Here is an 18,321-nt window from a genome sequence, read left to right on the forward strand (position 1 = left end):
CGGCCGTGCCCTAGACACTATGCCCACTACTGCCCAACGCAGCAAGGGAACGAGCGCACCAAAGTCAGCTCAAAGGAGTTCTCTAGCGTGGAAGTTCTTTAGAAAATGTGCTGATGACAGGACACGAGTGGTTTGCACCCTGTGCAATCAGAGCCTGAAGCGAGGCATAAACCTTCTCAACCTGAGCACAACCTGCATGATCAGGCATCTAAGTGCAAAGCACGAGCTGCAGTGGAGTAGACACCTTCAAAACCAAGAAATGTCTCTGGCTCATCCTGCTTCCTCTTCTGCTGCAGTCTCGGCCGCTCCAGCCACATCTGTAGTGATACCGGCACCTGCCACCCCGCAAACAGAGGATCTGTCAGCAACACCACCACCTGGGTCACCAACCATCTCCACAATGTCCCGTGGAAGCGTTCAGCTTTCCATCTCCCAAACAGTTGAGAGGAAGAGGAAGTACCCCCCTACCCACCCGCGATCCCTGGCCCTGAATGCCAGCATTTCAAAATTATTGGCCTTTGAAATGCTGTCATTCCGTCTGGTGGAGACGCACAGTTTTAAAAACCTTATGTCGGTGGCTGTCCCACAGTACGTCGTGCCCAGCCGCCACTACTTTTCCAGGCAAGCCATCCCTTCCCTGCACAACCAAGTGGGGGAAAAAAATCAGGTGTGCACTGCGCAACGCCATCTCTGGCAAGGTCCACCTAACTACCGATACGTGGACCAGTAAGCACGGTCAGGGGCGTTATATCTCCCTAACGGCACACTGGGTAAATGCAGTGGCGGATGGGCCTGAGGCGGATAGCAATTTGGCGCATGTCCTTCCACCACCGAGGATTGAAGAGCGCTTCAGTTTGCCTCCTGTTCCTAACTCCTCCTACTCCGCTTCCTCATCCTCTACCGCCTCCTTATCCGGACAGCGTAACACCTTCACCACCAAGTTGTGGAGGAGCATGGAACAGCAGACAAATGAGTGGTTGCTGCCAGCGAGCCTCAAGCCCGGCCTGGTGGTGTGCGATAACGGGCGAAATCTCATAGCAGCTCTGGGCCTAGCCGGTTTGACGCACATCCCTTGCCTGGCGCATGTGCTGAATTTGGTGGTGCAGAGGTTCCTTAAAAACTACCCCGATATGTCAGAGCTGCTGCAGAAAGTGCAGGCCATCTGTGCGCACTTTCGGCGTTCTCACCCTGCTGCTGCTCGCCTGTCAGCGCTTCAGCGTAACTTCGGCCTTCCCGCTCACCGCCTCATATGTGACGTGCTCACAAGGTGGAACTCCACCTTGCACATGCTGCAAAGACTGTGCGAGCAGCAGCAGGCCATAGTGGAGTTTCAGCTGCAGCACGCACGCGTGAGTCGCTCTGCGGAACAGCACCACTTCACCACCAATAACTGGGCCTCCATGCGAGACCTGTGTGCCTTGTTGCACTGTTTTGAGTACTCCACCAACATGGCCAGTGCCGATGACGCCGTTCTCAGCTTAACTATCCCACTTCTATGCCTCCTTGAAAAAACAATTCGGGCGATGATGGAAGAGGATGTGGCACAGGATGAGGAGGAGGAGGAGGAGGAGGAGGATGAAGAGGTAACATTTCCAAGGCTTTCAGGGCAGTCATTCGCAAGGGGCTCCGAGGGTGGGTTCCTGCACACACAAATACCGGGGACACAATTGTCCAGCAGGGGCACAGTTCTGGAGGATGAGGAGGATGAGGAGGAGGAGCTGGAGGAGGAGATGGAACCATGTTCACAGCAGGGTGGCACCCAGGCCAGCTCATGGCCATTACTGGTGCGTGGCTGGGGGGATACAGAGGACACGGACGATACACCTCCCACAGAGGACAGCCTTTCGTTGCCTCTGGGCAGCCTGGCACACATGAGCGATTACATGCTGCAGTGTCTCCACAACGATGGCCGAGTTGCCCACATTCTAACTTGTGCTGATTACTGGGTGGCCACGCTGCTGGATCCCCGTTACAAGGACAACGTACCGTCCTTAATTCACTCACTGGAGCGCGATCGCAAGATGCGCGAGTACAAGCGCACGCTGGTAGACGCCATGCTGCTGGCATTCCCACCTGACAGCGGGGCCACAGTGGAAGCACAAGGCGGAGGAGGAGGAGGAGGAAGAGGTCGCCAACGCAACCAGGGCACCGCCAGCACCTCAGAAGGCAGGGTTAGCATGGCCGAAATGTGGAAAAGCTTTGTCAGCACGCCACAACAAACAGCATCACCAGCAGCTCATATGGAACTTCTTAGCAGGAGGCAGCATTTCACCAACATGGTGGAGCAGTATATGTGCACACGCCTAGACGTACTGAATGAGGGGTCTGCCCCCTTCAACTTCTGGGTCTCCAAGTTGGGCACATGGCCTGAGCTTGCCCTTTACACCTTGGAGGTGCTGGCGTGCCCTGCAGCCAGTGTATTATCTGAACGGGTATTTAGCACGGCTGGGGGCGTTATCACAGACAAGCGCAGCCGCCTGTCCAGAGACAATGTGGACAAGCTCACGTTCATTAAAATGAACCAGGCATGGATCCCACGGGACTTTTCCGTACCTTGTGCAGAATAGCGATGGATACCGACCTTACCCAGCCATTGTTCCATTTTTGCTCTTTCTCACTCTTTTGGGGTGTACCCTCATTTAAAATTTGTGAAAAGAAGCAGTGTTGGCTACCTCGTCCTCCTCAGGGCCAGATTAACGTAGGGGCTATTGGAGCTGCAGCTCCAGGCCCCTACCTTTATATAGGCCCCAGGTTGGCCATATTCACTGTTACCGCTCTTCTGTCACTTGTAAACACAGAAGTCTGGCTTCTATGCTTGCTTCCCCAGGCAGCTCCCTCAGATCCTCCCCACACAGCACGAAGGCCGGACAAGGAGGGACAGTTGCTGATGCATGGATGTGTTTATGGGCTTCAGAGACAGCATCCCATGTGGAATTAGGCATGCATGGCTGCACCCTTCCTCCTCTGGGTGCATGCCAAGGCACGGCCCTTAAGGCCCTTCAAAATCCTCAGCACCAAGCCCATGATGCTCTTAATCCGGCCCTGGTCCTCCTCCACCGCCGCTTCCACCTACACTGCCCATAGGTGTGCGCAGCCTATTGCATTAGGGTGTGCACCCCAAAGTTTAAATACACATGCATGTGTTTGCCTACATGTACATGGCCCAGATACATTACTCTCCCTGCTGGCAAAATGAAATAGAGCAGAGCAGGTCCGAGGGAGATCTTTCCCATCTCCTCACAGGCAAACAGAGCGATAATGCTATATGCCCTAGGTGATTATGGTGTGCCCAGGCACATCCGGCACACCCTGTGCGCACGCCTATGACACCGCCACATCCACCACCACCTCAACCTCCCTCCTACTCCATATGGGCCTCATCCTTCAGAGATGAAGAACATTGTTTTATTTTTCTGTTTTTTTTTTGTTGTTTTAAGTTATTTCCCTATACACATTTGTTTGCAGAGCACTTGCCATGCTCTTAACTGCCATTTGCAGCACTCTAGCCCTTTCCATTGGTGTTTTAGAGCCATTTTAGTGCCTGAAAGTTTGGGTCCCCATTGACTTCAATGGGGTTCGTGTCCGGGAAAAGTTCGGCAAAAGTCCGGGACACGGACCCGGACTTTTTTTTAAAGTTCGGCCGAACCTGCCGAACACGGACATCCAGGTGTCCGCTCAACTCTACTCACTATTCTTTAACTTTTTTCGCAATTGAGAAAAAAAAGTCTTCCTAATTTCAACAAAAACAAAAAAACAAACAGTATCAAAATATTCCATATGGCAGTAGGTAGATCTCAGTTACAACAGCAAGAGTAATATAAGGAAGATCAAGCATAATACCAAATATATTTTTCACATATGCACAACATAATTATACCTTTTTATTTACTGATAGAAAGACAAAGAGGAAAGAATGATATTTATGCTAACACTGTATAATGTTAAAAGCGAAGTAGGGCTAAAGCTCTTTAGCCCTACTTCTCCTCTAGGTCACAGGAGTGCACTTTATTCTGCAGTCCTGTGACCAGTATTCAGCCAACAGCAGCGTAAAACCCGCTGTTGGCTAACGTCACTCAGCTGGTCCAGGCTCTGAAGAGATCGCGACTTTAATGTCAGGTTCCACGCAGATGCCTGACTGGCAGCGGTCTCATCCTTTCAACATGCCACTGAGAGCATGAGCAAGCCACTTCCACCCCTCCACAGCCCAGCACTCCAGTGAGCACTGGAGGGGCAGAGCAGAGACAGTGACTGACAGATGACATCAGAGTGATAAAACGCACAGGGCGGAGTCTAGTGTCATAGCGTCACTTCCGGTTTTCATCCGCGGAACGCATCGGTGAACCCGGACTTCCTGCGGTAGCGAGGAGGGATTGCTTTTACTGTAATGTATGTGTTTATGTTTTTAAATAAAGTATTACATGATATTACTACACTATGAAGGTTTCTCTTTATCCATGAGGGGCTAACACCATTCTAAGGAAAGCATGGGAAGTGGAGTCACCAGAGCGGAGTTTCCTGTGGACCTTAAAGAGGCATACCAACATCCACTGGTGGCAGGAAATTTTCCCTTAAAGCTTGGTTTCCTTTGTATGGGGGTCTACGATCTGGTGAGTGCATTCCCAGAAGGGGTCACGAGTGAGCTCACATCATCCATCTTGTCACAGACTAAGTGAATTAATACCACAATTGTACTGCAGCACTTGATGAATGGCATGGTACCTTTGAAGATTCTATATGTCACATAGCACCATTTATTTTTTTGTATAAGCAGGGACACTTTATAAGACTCCCCAGATGGTGGGGGTTTCCACATATTTTTATATGTTTTTATGATTTATGAATTTGCACTTTATATTTATAGCACATACACTTAGAGTTTGTGCAATATTTCATCACGGGTATATTTACTGCATAAGCTTGACACTTTATGTGTATTAACAATTTTTAAGCCAATCAGTCACTTTTTTACTTGATTCATGTTTGTGATTTTTTGCTTTCACCTGGTCATAGGTATATTTATATTTAATAATTGCACCTTATTTTCTGTACACCGCACTTTATGATAGTATGCTACTCTAGCAAAATAGTAACTTTATTTTAATTTATTTGAGGCAGTGCCACCACTCACTCATACAACCAGCACATTTAAACAGTCACTAGCTCTGTACTCACTTAAGACCGAGAACTGAGGGATCAGCAGTCTTTGATTTCTCAGTTCTCAGTGTAGAGACAGCCGGGAAGGTAAAGGTAGTTGCATATAACCCATGGTTTAGGGCTAAAAAACCTTGCACTATACTGAAGCTTTGTGTGCTGGCAATTCCTGCCAGGTTAAAAGGACAGAGACATGGTCCTCTGAGAATCCTTTTATTAAAGATCAGTATAAAGAAAGATCCCATTAGTCTATGACTAGACTGGGAGTCCCATCACCAATGTCAGTTACTGCATTGTTCCAGTGACAAGACTTTTGTCTCGGCTACAGGAGTCAGTGACAAAATTGATACTCTGCTACCAGCATTTGAAACAAGGCTGGCATCCTTACTACTAGGGTCAATAGCAACCTTATAAATACCACAAATAAGTTCTGCAAAACTAGAGGACATTTTACTAATGTCCATAGCAACACTGAAGAATACATTGGCAAGCTTTGCACCTGGTGTGTCTGTGTCAGGGTGTACAACAAAGTTCTGGAGCCCATTGACAGGATTCTACAAATACAGGATACAGATTTCACTACTAGGGTCTACTGTTGTGCCTAAAAACCCCTTTCACTGGATCTGTAATGTGGTAGAAGAACCAGATGCCAGAGTCTGCTGTGACACTTCACTGATGGCTATAGCAACACTATAGAGTGCACTGGCATGGTCCACAGTGAATTTACATGTGTTGGGTCTGTAGTGTCTACAGAAAAGCTCTGGAGCCCACTGACAGAGTATAAGATAAATCTACAGAATCTACTACTAATGTCTGAAATTTTCTGTGAAAACATATCAACTATAGCATGCTAAGAAAATGTAGACGCCAGAGTGTTTCATTGGTGTTTTTTTTGTTTTACCATCTAACCCACACAAGATACCTGGAACTTAACAAGCCCATAAAAACATAAAAGGCCAAAAGGAACCCTCCTAGAGTTTAAAGAGCTGAAAAAAACTAAGGATGTCTCAGTGGCTCTGGAGAGATTCATAGGCCAGTGGCCTTTAAATTGTCCAAAGTAGGCCAAGACACTTGGGGATCAAACAGGTTATCCAAAGGATGGACAGCTGACATGGGGCTCTCTGAAGAGACAAACAGCTTAAACAGAAAGGCATCTTAAAGCAATGCACAGATTTCCTCCACTCCCTGAATGCCTACAGATCCTGTTGTGAGCAGCAAAACTTGAGAGCAAGAAGTGAGAATAATAGCATGGTGGCTTTTCATCCTCACCATAACCTTCTTTTTTACTTGTCTTCTACTGTCTTCTCACCATCACCCTGAACAGGTCCCTATGTTCTGCCCATCAACGCAGCATTATTACCTGCCATAATTTGTAGACAAAGTAACATAACTATTGCATCAACTATTTCTTGCCAACCTTCACTTTTGCCACCTTTTAGGCCCCTTTCACACAGGCGGACAGTTCAGATCCGCCTGTCCGTTTTTTTGGCGGATCTGAACGGTCCCCCCATGGGGCATCGGATGACAGCTAAAACATGTCCGCTGGCATCCGATCCAATCCGTCAAATCTGGATGGATGGAAACCCTATTTTCCATCCCTCCAGCGGATCGGATGGGATCGGATGAGAACGGACCAACGGTCCGTTCCCATCCGATTCCCCCATAGAGATGTATTGGGAACTGACAGCTGTGTCTTCGCACACAGCGCGGAGAACAGCTGTCATTCTCCTGCTCAGTGGGGGATCGGCGGATCGATCCCCCGCTGAGTTAAACTGAGTCCGTCTGAAGGACGGATAGTGTAAAAGAGCCCTAAGACTAAAACTAAAAAACTTCAGACAACTAATATACGACTAAAACTAAAATGGCATTTTATTCAAAAGGCTACGACTAAAAGTAAATCCTAATTTGACATCAAAATAAACACTGTTTTGTAGAGAAAAAATATTCCCTCTTGTTGAACTATGTACATTGCAAGGATTTTAGCACATTTTTTTGCAGATTCCTACCTTTTGTTCTTCTGAAGAAATAGCTAGCTGTTTGTTTGTCTATGTCTATGTGCAATGTGCATGTGAATGGGAGTAACTTTAAAATTATAAAGCTCCTGATGCACTTGCAAGGTTCTAATGAGGAAATTGTCAGGTTCTGAATCCCTTTAGAAGTAATTTCCCTTTGACATTTTTGTTGCAGAGGATGCCCAAAATCTGACTTGTAATGCAGACTTCTGGAAAAATCAGTAATCCAATCACACAAGCAGGAAATTACATTTCTGGGAGGTGTTCCATACACCAACTGTGTACAGAATGTCTCCAGGTTGCCATATTGCATTGCATTTTACAGAAATTTACAGAGCTTCAGATTGAAAAGGAAAGGTCATTTTATTAACATTCAATTACAATATGACTTGTGTAGCAATTGTATGTGCTATATTATTTTTTTTAATTTGCTATTTCTTTCCCGTTTGCAGAATGAATATAACATAATAAAGAAATAAAAATGTGACCACAGGGTTGAAACACACTAAAACCTTGTTCACATGGGCAGCTATTTTTTGACAGCTCTAAAAAAAACAATCTGTGGTGGAACTTTTTTCAGAGCCAGTTGACAGGCAGTTCAGAAGTGATATGCTGCTTTCTGGATGCTTGTTTTTTGGGCAAAATTCCACTGCACCATGCGGAAACATTGTGCATTAGATTGAGTTGCATCACAGTTGCAGAATGGTCCTGTTCACTTGAACGTGTTCAGCAGCAGTATCAAGGCCTTACAGTTTGTTATATCAACTTTTTGAAAAAATATACACACAACATGCTTGGCATTTCCCAGTAAATAGCAGCACAAATGTTGCAGTGCATCATATTACGCTATGTATCTGAATACCAGCAATATAAGCAATAATTTATTTTTACCGGTTAAAGCCTTCAAGCTGAAATACATTTTTGCATTAAAGGAGAGAAGAGCCATTGACATCTTGTAATAAAATCTATCTAAATCCAAGGCCAAAAGTATAATATATTGCAGTTTGCCAGTGCTTACATAGGGTAGATAGGGTGGCTGCAGTTTAAGGAGTATCTGTTGATACTGCCAGAAATCTTTTCTCCTTGTAATCTCCTGAGCACTGAACAGCCCTAGAGTGGCAATACTGCTGCTTCATAGAAACAGTACAGTGAGTGAGTCACTCCGGCATGATCACAAGGTAAAATGAAGGTAAAAAAAAAATGAAAAAAGGAAATTATGCAGCTAAAACATCTAAGGGCTGGTAAGCTGCAATATACTACATTTAAAACATAATTTTTGTATTTTCCTTTTTATACATCCCATGTTTTGCTGCAGTTCTGAGTGCCCACACTTTAGTTTTATTTTTTACCAGTACCAGTTTACCAGTTCATTTCCAGCTCTGGTTTTACCAACTGTATAGCATTTAATGCATGTCAGCAAAGCTGCCATGCATTCATAAGTAAATTTATCAACAAAAAATGTTTTTGTCAGTTAAACTGTCAGTGTTGCCATTTTGTCGAAGTGTATGATTGAGGTTAAGCAAATGTGAAATGTGCATTTTGGTACACTTGAAACCTACACATTCCTAACATTTTAGTAACATCCATTTTTAGTTATCTCAGCTTTTACATAGTTCTAGAATGTTATGTTCTTTTATACAATCATAAGGGTGGGAGTATGAGCATGCCCAACATCATATTTTTATACTACTCTATAAATTCCTTTAAAAATGTATTATGAATTTGTCTATCCATGTATGTCCTTAAAAAAAAGTTAAGGTGAATAAAAAGTCACAGCGCTATAAAAATAAATATCATGTTCCCTTTCCACCATCAGTGAGCACCTATACAAATCATGACCAAGTTGTATGTTCTTGAACAGGGATCATCCATTTTCCTCATGCTTTATTTTAAATAGTTTTATTTACTGTGCCTTGTTCATATTGTATTCTCCAGGTCGTAGTCCTTGTGTTCATTACCTACCCCTTCCGTTACTGGGAAGAACACAGAAACAATGTCTTGGATCAGCTCAAATTCCTGGCAGAGTGGAGTGAATTTGTCTAGTGAATGATATTATGCCTGTGGAAGAATGGATTGTGACATGTAAGGGTCACCATAATAGGTTTTAGAGCATCTGGACCACATAGATTCATTATTCCGGTAATGCCCTACCGGGCTCTCAATCAGCCCCATCCAAGCAGGCCCTAACCCCGACACATTTGGGACTATCTAAGGCCCTTGACTTCAGAGGTTTCTTGTTGATTGTTTAAGACAGATATTATGCCTGTGGAAGAATGGATGGCGACGTGTAAGGGTTGCCACAATAAATTTTAGAGCATCTGGACCACATAGATTCATTACTCCAGTAATGCCCTACCAGGCTCTCAATCAGCCCCATCCAAGCCAGCCCCTAGCCCCGACACATTTGGGACTATCTAAGGCCCTTGACTTAAGAGGTTTCTTGTTGATCGTTTAAGACAGATTAGACCTGATCCCCAGAGGCAGCTAATGAATAGTTGAAATTATTTTACAGTAGAGTGCTACTTTTGTAACCTTTATTTCCCCCCCCCCCTCCTGTTTCCCTCTTTCCCTCCCTCCCCATCCCCCCCCATGTCTGTTTTATCTTTGCTATTTCTTCCTATGTCCAATTTATGGGTACCAAGTCACCACCGATATCATATCATGTAAAAGGGCTTGTACAATCTGTCAGTTGGAATGCTATCTTAAATCCTTTATGTTGGTAAAATATTTTGCTTATTTTTTGTCTTTTCCGCATTTTCAAGACAGGCACATAATAACTTTTGCCCATTATTAAAGTGTATGTAAACCCTAACCATGAACATCTCCTATTTGCTTCCATTTGGTCTGCAAATTTTACCATAGAAAGATTTTTTGTTATATCTGTTCAATAAGTATGAAAAATACCTGTTTATTTTTTCCAGAAATCTTGTGTACTAATACCTTACTGTGCTCTCTGGCTGAGCACAATGAGGAGTTATAAAGAGAGGAGAAGGGGAAGGAGATGAAGAGAGGCCTCTGTTCTATGTAAGGATGCATTCCCACGTGCGGATTTACTTTCTGCGATCAATTGTAAGTACTCCATTAGCTAAACATGCGCACTTGCATGTAATTAGACATGTGCAGTTCATTTAGTTCAGAATCTAAATTCAGACTAGTTTTTGGGTATTCAGAAATATGGAATTTCGAATTTCCGAATCACAATAGGAAGGAATTTAAATGAATTCGAAATAAATGATATTGAAACAAAATTTTGTTCAGATTCCAAATCGAAACAAATTTGAAAACAAATTTGAAATGTAAACATATTGCTTACTATTGCTGATTTCCTTCAAAAACTGTGTGCAAGTGTACCTAAAAGAATTGATGCTGTTTTGACGCCAAAGGATATTCAAATATTGATTTAAATTTGGATTTTTTTTTCTGTTCGCTCACTCTGCATTTTTAAATTGATAAAATTAAACAAGTAAAGTGTATATTTTTGAAAGCATTCTTACTTTTCCTTATTTCGTTACATCTGCCTAAAACCTTTGCACAGTACTGTATATAGAGACAGTAAAAGGTTGAAGACAGATATTTCTTTTATAACTTAGAAAACTTTACATATTCTGAATAAACCTTATTAATACAAAGAAGATTACCGTGTAAAAATCAAACAGTCAATATTTCTGGTGTATTAATAATTTTAGAAAAGACGATAGGAGTATAAAATACTCATGTGGACTCGCCAAGGTTTTTATAAGTATTTTTTGTTGTGGGTTGAAAAATACAATTAAAATTAAAAAATATATAGAAAAACTTTGAGCTGCTAGTCAAAACAACATTAAGTTGTGATAAATGTGATACAAAGGGACAGCGCTCAAAATTGTATGGTGAAAAATATAATGATATACAATTATCTAAAACTATACATTCAGTGGTATAAATCAGAAGGGCTATAAAAGTATGATAAAGTGACTGTGCTTAAAAAAGTTATATGGGATAAATAGTATTTTTACCTTTAAGTGCCAAGTGCAAAACAATAATAATAACACAGTCCTTAGTGATATAATATATGAAAGTGCTGGTGCTCAGTAAGATCCAATTCCACATGCAGACACAGAGAGGGGAATCCATCACCGGGTGTTCAGCTAACTGTGCTGTGACCTTGGGGTCTGTTTTTGGGAACATATCTGCATATGGCAAGAAATGGTTATGATATATAAATGAAAGTTATTCTTATTCATATTAATCAACTTGAAATAACCTTCCACTAATCTATCTCTACTCTAAATTCTGTGGAATGGATCTACTGTGCATAAATTGTACCAAATATAAAATAGGGATCTATTGTACTTACATATCAAATCCATAACCATTACCAGTATTTAACTCATTGGCATTATATATGTATATTATAGTCATTTTATTTTTTTTATTCCATAGTATACTCATTTTATTGGTGCCCCCAACCTTATTCTGGTAGCAGTGAATGGTGTGCACAAGTAAAGGCATAAAATGCTTGTAATGACTATACTCAACCTAATTGTTATGCATGTGTGTCTTAAGGTATACAAAAAGATAGTATCTTTGATCAAGTGAGTTTCAAATTAGAAATAGTATTTACATTTTTATACAACGCATAAAGTTCATGTCATCATTTCCAATAACAGAATTTGAATAGCATCAAGGTGTTTGGAGTCCAGCACATGTTGATACTCTTCTAGTTCAACAATCTTTATAAATTATAATGATGATAATTTACCTATAATTTCATGTTACATATTCTGTTGGGCCCATAATGGAGGCTTTCATGTTGGGAAAACCTTTTTTTATCTGAATCACAAACATTTAAACAGTCTATGAACAAGTAGTACTTAACTGATTTTTGGATATTTGATTTGGATCGACATAGATTTGAATCGAGTTTAATTTGCATACGGATGAAAAATTTAAATGAAATCGAAAACCAAAAATCGAAACTATATATAAATATAAAAACAAATTATTCTAACATAACGAATGTAACTAAATAAAAAAACCTAACTAATCTATCCTGAAACGATTTCCAAATTTTTCCATTCTGCACACATCTACATGTAATCGCTCAAGCAGTGATCGCATGTCAGTGATCGGCCCTATACACAGGCAGTCTGTTTCCAGGGCCAATTACTCACATGTGATCACCACATGAGCAGTTACCTGCAAGTGAGAGATGGCAACTTCCAATTGCTTTCAATGGGGCTGTCCACTCACAGCTAATCACAGACAAACCCGCTTGGGCGCTCACATGTAATTTCCAGCAGGGTATAGTCACAGAAAAAAAGTAGACAGGACTGACAAAATGTGCTCTGAAATTCACGGGCAAAAGGAAGGTAGAAGAACACAATATTTCAGGCACATCATCGGTTATTTTTCTGTACTTACAGCATATTTACAGGGATAAAACATGGGGAATGTGCAGAGATACACAAAATATGTTTTTTTTTTTAAATTTTGCCTTGAGTTTTGCTATAACTGTGTATGTACTATATAATATGTGGGTTGAGTAGGAGAGTAGAGATTTAAAACACTGGGGTTGATTTACTAAAACTGGAGAGTGAAAAATCTGGTGCAGCTGTGCATGGTAGTCAATCAGCTTCTAACTTCAGCTTCAATTAATCATTAAGGGACCATGTACCTGCACGTGATTTTGTGCATTGGGCCAGGGGCGACCCACTCCCCCTGTGGTTAGACATAGTGGGACCCAATCAGCGGGTCCAGCCAGTTGTTCACAGGAGAGGCAGAACGGTAGTCTGCCTATGTAAACAAGGCAGACCGTTGTTCTGTCAGAGAGGAAGATGGAAATCTTGTGTTCCTGCTAAGCAGAGACACGGATCTCTGTCTTTCTCCAATTAAGCCCTCCCCCACACAGTTAGCAAGCACTCCTTAGGAGCACACTTAACCCTTTAATCGTCCCTGATGTTAACCCCTTTCCTGCCAGTGTCATTAGTACAGTGTGAGTGCATTTATTTAGCATTGATCACTGTACTAGTGTTGCTGGTCCCCCAAAAAGAGTCAAAAGTGTCAGTTGGGTGTCCAATTTGTCTGTCACAATGTCGCAGTCTCACTAAAAATCGCTAATTGCTGCCATTACTGGTAAAAAATAAATAAATAAAAATTCCATAAAAATATCCCATAGTTTGTAGACACTATAACTTTTGCGCAAACCAATCAATGTATGCTTAATGGGATTTTTATTACCAAAAATATGTAGCAGAATACATGTTGGCCTAAATTGATTAATAAATATGATTTTTTACATTTTTATTGGGTATGTTTTATAGCATAAATTAAAAAATATTGTTTTTTTTTCAAAGTTAACTTTTTTTGTTTATAGCGCAAAGAATAAAAACTGCAGAGGTGATCAAATATCAAAAGAAAGCTCTATTTATGGGGGGGGGGGGGAGGACATGAATTGTATTTGGGTACAGCATCGCACGTCAGCGCAATTGTCAGCTAAAGTACAGCAGTGCCGTATCACAAAAAATTGCCTGGTCATAAAGGGGGGTAAACCTTCCTAGGGCTTAAGTGGTTAAGCTTTGACAAAAAAACCTGGGAGCTGATTGGTTTCTATGCAGAGCTGCACCAGATTTTGCAAGCTCCATTTTTCGTAAATCAACCCCAGTGTGACTTAACCACCCTGGTGGTATTCCCTAGTTTGGCTCGGGGTGAAATTTCAGTGCCATTAGCGGTAACCCCGAGCTACACTGGGTACCGCCAGGGAGAAGTCGCTGGAACGTCACGGAGCACTCCTGAGAGGGGGAAAACGACGCCGCGTCACCGGTGGCTATAGCTGACCAGGACTGCGACGCCGAGGAACCCCCTAGTTATAGTGTGGTAACAAAACACACACCTGCCGTCGTGATGGCGCAATGACGTCACACGTACGGCAGGGGATCCGTGACGTCGATGCACAGCGGGCTGACCCGCCCATATCCCCGCGTCAGAGGCGAAGGGGAAAAAGGGGAGGGTGCCCGGAGTGCATCGCAGCTCCCGGCATCTGACGGAACCCGGCAGGTCCGTAGGTCCACAGAAACGGGGTATGTAAACCCCATATGTAACCCGTTTGCCATAGTAACAGATAAATAATGATACTATAATCAGACAATCAAAATTGTGATGTGGAGCCACCCATAATGAATAAAATAGTCACACTAATTTGATAGTCATATTGCCAGCCCTGTACGCACTTACATCCCTAAATCAATATTACAAATAAAAGAACGTTTTGGGACTTTATATGAGGCACAGCCACCTTCGGGCTATATGCCTCCATCCCTGAATCATAAAGAAGCATTGGGGGAGGGGGGAGAATTGAAAGGGGGGGTATGTATATTTATATGGGTATGCGGTTTTCTATATGGTCATATTATTATTTTTGCTACCTCACCATTTAAGCTCATAATTATATTATTATTTTTACATAGATTATCTGCATATGGCATCCCCTCAGGAGACCTTTATTGCTGCTCATCACATCTATCCTTCTCATCGGGACACACTTGTTTTCTTTGGGAATGCCCTCCCGTCGTTCCTCGCCGGGCCGCTTATTGGTCTTCCTCAGCTCCCGGTTAGACGTTATTCCCTGCTGGACCGTTGCCCACAATATATTATACTTACATGATCATCATGGCTGTGAGTACATTGGGTGGAGTTGGCTTGGACTGGGACTACATATCTATCCCTGTTATTTTTAACAATTTACATATAAGGGGAATTCTTTACTCTTTTTGCAGTGACATGGGATGCATCCGCTCCTGAAGAAGTGGAATCTACTCCACGAAACGCGTAGAGCTTTTTATGATGCAATCCCTTTTGTATATTTATACGGTTACTTATTTATTTATTTCAGGGTTTCGTATATGCCCGTTCTTCAGCCAATGTCTCAACCATTTTAGGCCTTGCCAGCTATATGCGATTTTCTAATCATGTTGTTTTAACTGTATTATTGTATACCATCACATGTATGTACCTACGCCAATAATGTATATCTGTATGATTGATGACACACATCATTAAATTGTTTATATCGTTATCATATTGTGGACCCACCTTTATACCCATATCAGTCTTTTACATCCCAACCCCTCGTATGCACTTCATTCAAAGTCCCACTTGCTTCCCCCCTCTTTTTTATCCCATGTCCCCCAGCCTCCTGGGATGCTAGGCAATTAGCTTTTTGTATTATGTTACTATATTATGATTATGTTGTGGAATGTCCACACATCATTTAGTTGACCATATGTTACAATTTATGTCTATTGCCTGTTATACCCCCCCTTTCAATTCTCCCCCCTCCCCCAATGCTTCTATATATATACTTTAACTTATTTATAGTTATTTATTATATTATAATTTATGATTTTGCGTTGCAAACTTTATCATACCCGAGATGTTATAAAGAAGAACGCACAGTAAAAAAAAATCATATGTTAATAGTTGGTTTGGGCTGCTCGTCCTTAAGAATTACATGCAAAAGAATGGTACTGCTTTCAGCACATAAAATCTGAAATAATCATACCGCCAGGGAGGTTAAGCCAACCATGTGACTTATAGCCTCAAGCAGAGATCATTGCATTTTGAAGGCGGGAAAACCTCCCACTGTCAGAATACAATAGCACAACAGGAGGAATTCAAGCAACCTATGGTTGAAGGAAAAGAAATTGCATAATGTATGGCCTGCCTTAACTAAACCTTTATTTTCCACTAGAACATGTTTTGATCACCATAGCCAAGATTTGGTAAGGAAAGCACACTGATATGATCACAACATCACACCCAAAACAGAAACAAATGCTCACCAATGTGACATGTCAGTCCAATAAGTGACATACAAGTAGACATGCCCACAAATAAAAACTGTTCTTGCAATAAGAAACATAAAACATTCTTATGTTGGTCTAGACTCTAGATTGTGTGTGTTTCTAGGCCTTTATCTTCAAGTCAAATTATCTTTATAGACAGCCAATATTTAAAATTGAGTGACAAAATATGCAACATTTATACAAAAACAATCCCACAGCAAATCAAATAATCTGAAAGGTTGAGGCCACTCACTGTGAATGGCAGTCAGTTTAACAGATTGAATATTTTGCCATACGGCATTTAGAGAAGATTTTAAAGCAGCTTGGAGAAAATAATTTCAAATTGGAAGCAATAAATTGCTGTATTCATGTGTAAACTTAACAATACTATAGGGAACATGCAAATAACTGGCTTTTCCATCCTTTGATTAGAAAGCTTTTCTAGCACTGCAGGCTCACAAATGAAGAATGTACTTTGCATCCGTACTGTCAAGGAAAATTGGCTTTATTTTTGTCAATCCTGACCATAATGTACATACTGTTGAGTATATTTTAAAGTGGCCTTTTAATTATTAAGCATAATAACTATGTTAGTTAATTTGGAAGAGCTTTATTCTGGGGGTCATGGATTCAAATTTTTGTTGGTCAGCCCTTACAGGGTAACATATCAAAACATGACCTATGGCTAGCTTTCAAATGTAAATATTCTCTAAAGTAAGTACAGCATTAGTGTATCTCTCTGAAACAAATAAAAATCCTTAATATTGAATTGTTATTTTTTTTTTTTTAAACACCTAGGTTTTGATTTATCAAAGGCAAATAGGCTGTTTACTTTTCAAGGGAATTTGCTTTTAGCTTAGTGAAGTTGGAGAATATTCACCCTTGAAAGGATACCCAATTACATGCAAGGAGAATTAAAAAAATAAAAGACCGTATTTTTGTTTGCACAGTTATGTTTGAAGTCAGCAGAACATCACCTCATTCACTTACCCAAGAGAAAATTCCCTTGCAAATTTAACAGCCTATTTGACTTCAGTAAATCAATTCCTCAGTATACAGTAGATTTAGTTAAAAAGTCAAAGTTTAATATTTTTAAATAAATATATCTTTTTCTCTTGAACATAAGTATTAAAGAAAGAAATAAGTGAACTAAATAGAGATATTGGATTGTCCCCCAAGGTCTTTATCTGATGTCAATATATGAGGCTTTTCTCCCACATCTGAATATTTATGAGTTTTTGTGCAGCACTGTATTTTACATTTTTATGAACAAATATAATTTGGAGTATTTGCATGTAAGGGGATGGAACTAAGGAAGTTAAGTGTTATACTATTAAAAAGTAATTAAAAATCTGTAAAATAAAGCCTAGAAAAAAATATCTATTTTAGCTGCACAGTTTACCTTTGATATATGAAAATCAAACAGTCCAAAAAGCTCACTGAGAATTAAGTATAAATACAATGGCTTCAGTTTAAAATGCAAGCTTCAAGTGTGATAAGAAGAACCTATATGCATTTGTTAACTATTCGAATGTAGGTTCAGTGATTCAATTTTTTAAAAGTTTCAACTTTATATAGGTTTCTAAACAGAAACAGAACAGAAGACATTCATGAAAAACAGTTATCAGAGACATACGTTAGTTACCTAGTGTCTAATTTACAGTTTTTTAACTATATATTATTGCGTGTAAATAATATTTATGAATATAAATATCAAAATGAGCTTGAACTAATTCTAAGCTTGAGGGTTATTTTTTAAAACAAAAAAGCCAGATAAGTATTAGATGATAAAATAAATGCACTAGAGATAAAAGGATATTACGGTATCTTAAGTTACGTGAACATTAAAACAAGCATGCACGTGCAGAATTAACGCTAAAACTTACTTGGTATGTATCAAGCTGCTCAGGAGTAAAAATAGTTTGCTTGTTTCCCATGCTTATACCTGCTTGCTGATTCTAGTGCCCCTGACATGCTTTTGTTTCTGAGCTTTTATACTAAGTCTGAATATTAGGATATTAAAGGCTGCAGGAACAGCAGGGTCAGGCACAGTGGAGGATCGAATGTCACTGTCCCATTCTTCCTGCATTTCAGATTCATAATAGGAGCATTTCATCAAATCTTTGATCTGGATAAAGAAGTCTGGCACATACGGCTTCCATCCAGCATCATTCACGAGCATATAAATAAGCTGCTATAATTACACCTCTTGTTTCATGTCCAACTTATACTCATATTACATCATTTAGCATGTCTATTGCTAAGCAAGTTCATTCTTTCTAGCGGTTTAGTATTGCTTCTAAGTAAACACAGGATTGGTGAATGAACACTAATAG

General features: G+C 40.9%; 1 protein-coding gene across 1 annotated transcript in view; it reads right to left on the reverse strand.

Moving 5' to 3' along the window:
- CIB3 (calcium and integrin binding family member 3) overlaps positions 1 to 18,100 on the reverse strand; it is a 108,530-nt gene extending 90,430 nt beyond the window's left edge. The window contains exon 1 of the mRNA XM_082270681.1: positions 17,872 to 18,100. Coding sequence (XP_082126807.1) covers positions 17,872 to 17,922 — 51 coding nt within the window. The 5' untranslated portion in view covers positions 17,923 to 18,100. The remainder of the gene's footprint in view (positions 1 to 17,871) is intronic.
- Between the last annotated feature and the right edge of the window lie 221 nt (positions 18,101 to 18,321).

Source organism: Pelophylax lessonae, assembly GCF_965119305.1.
Source record: "Pelophylax lessonae genome assembly, chromosome: 1".
NCBI lineage: Eukaryota > Metazoa > Chordata > Amphibia > Anura > Ranidae > Pelophylax > Pelophylax lessonae.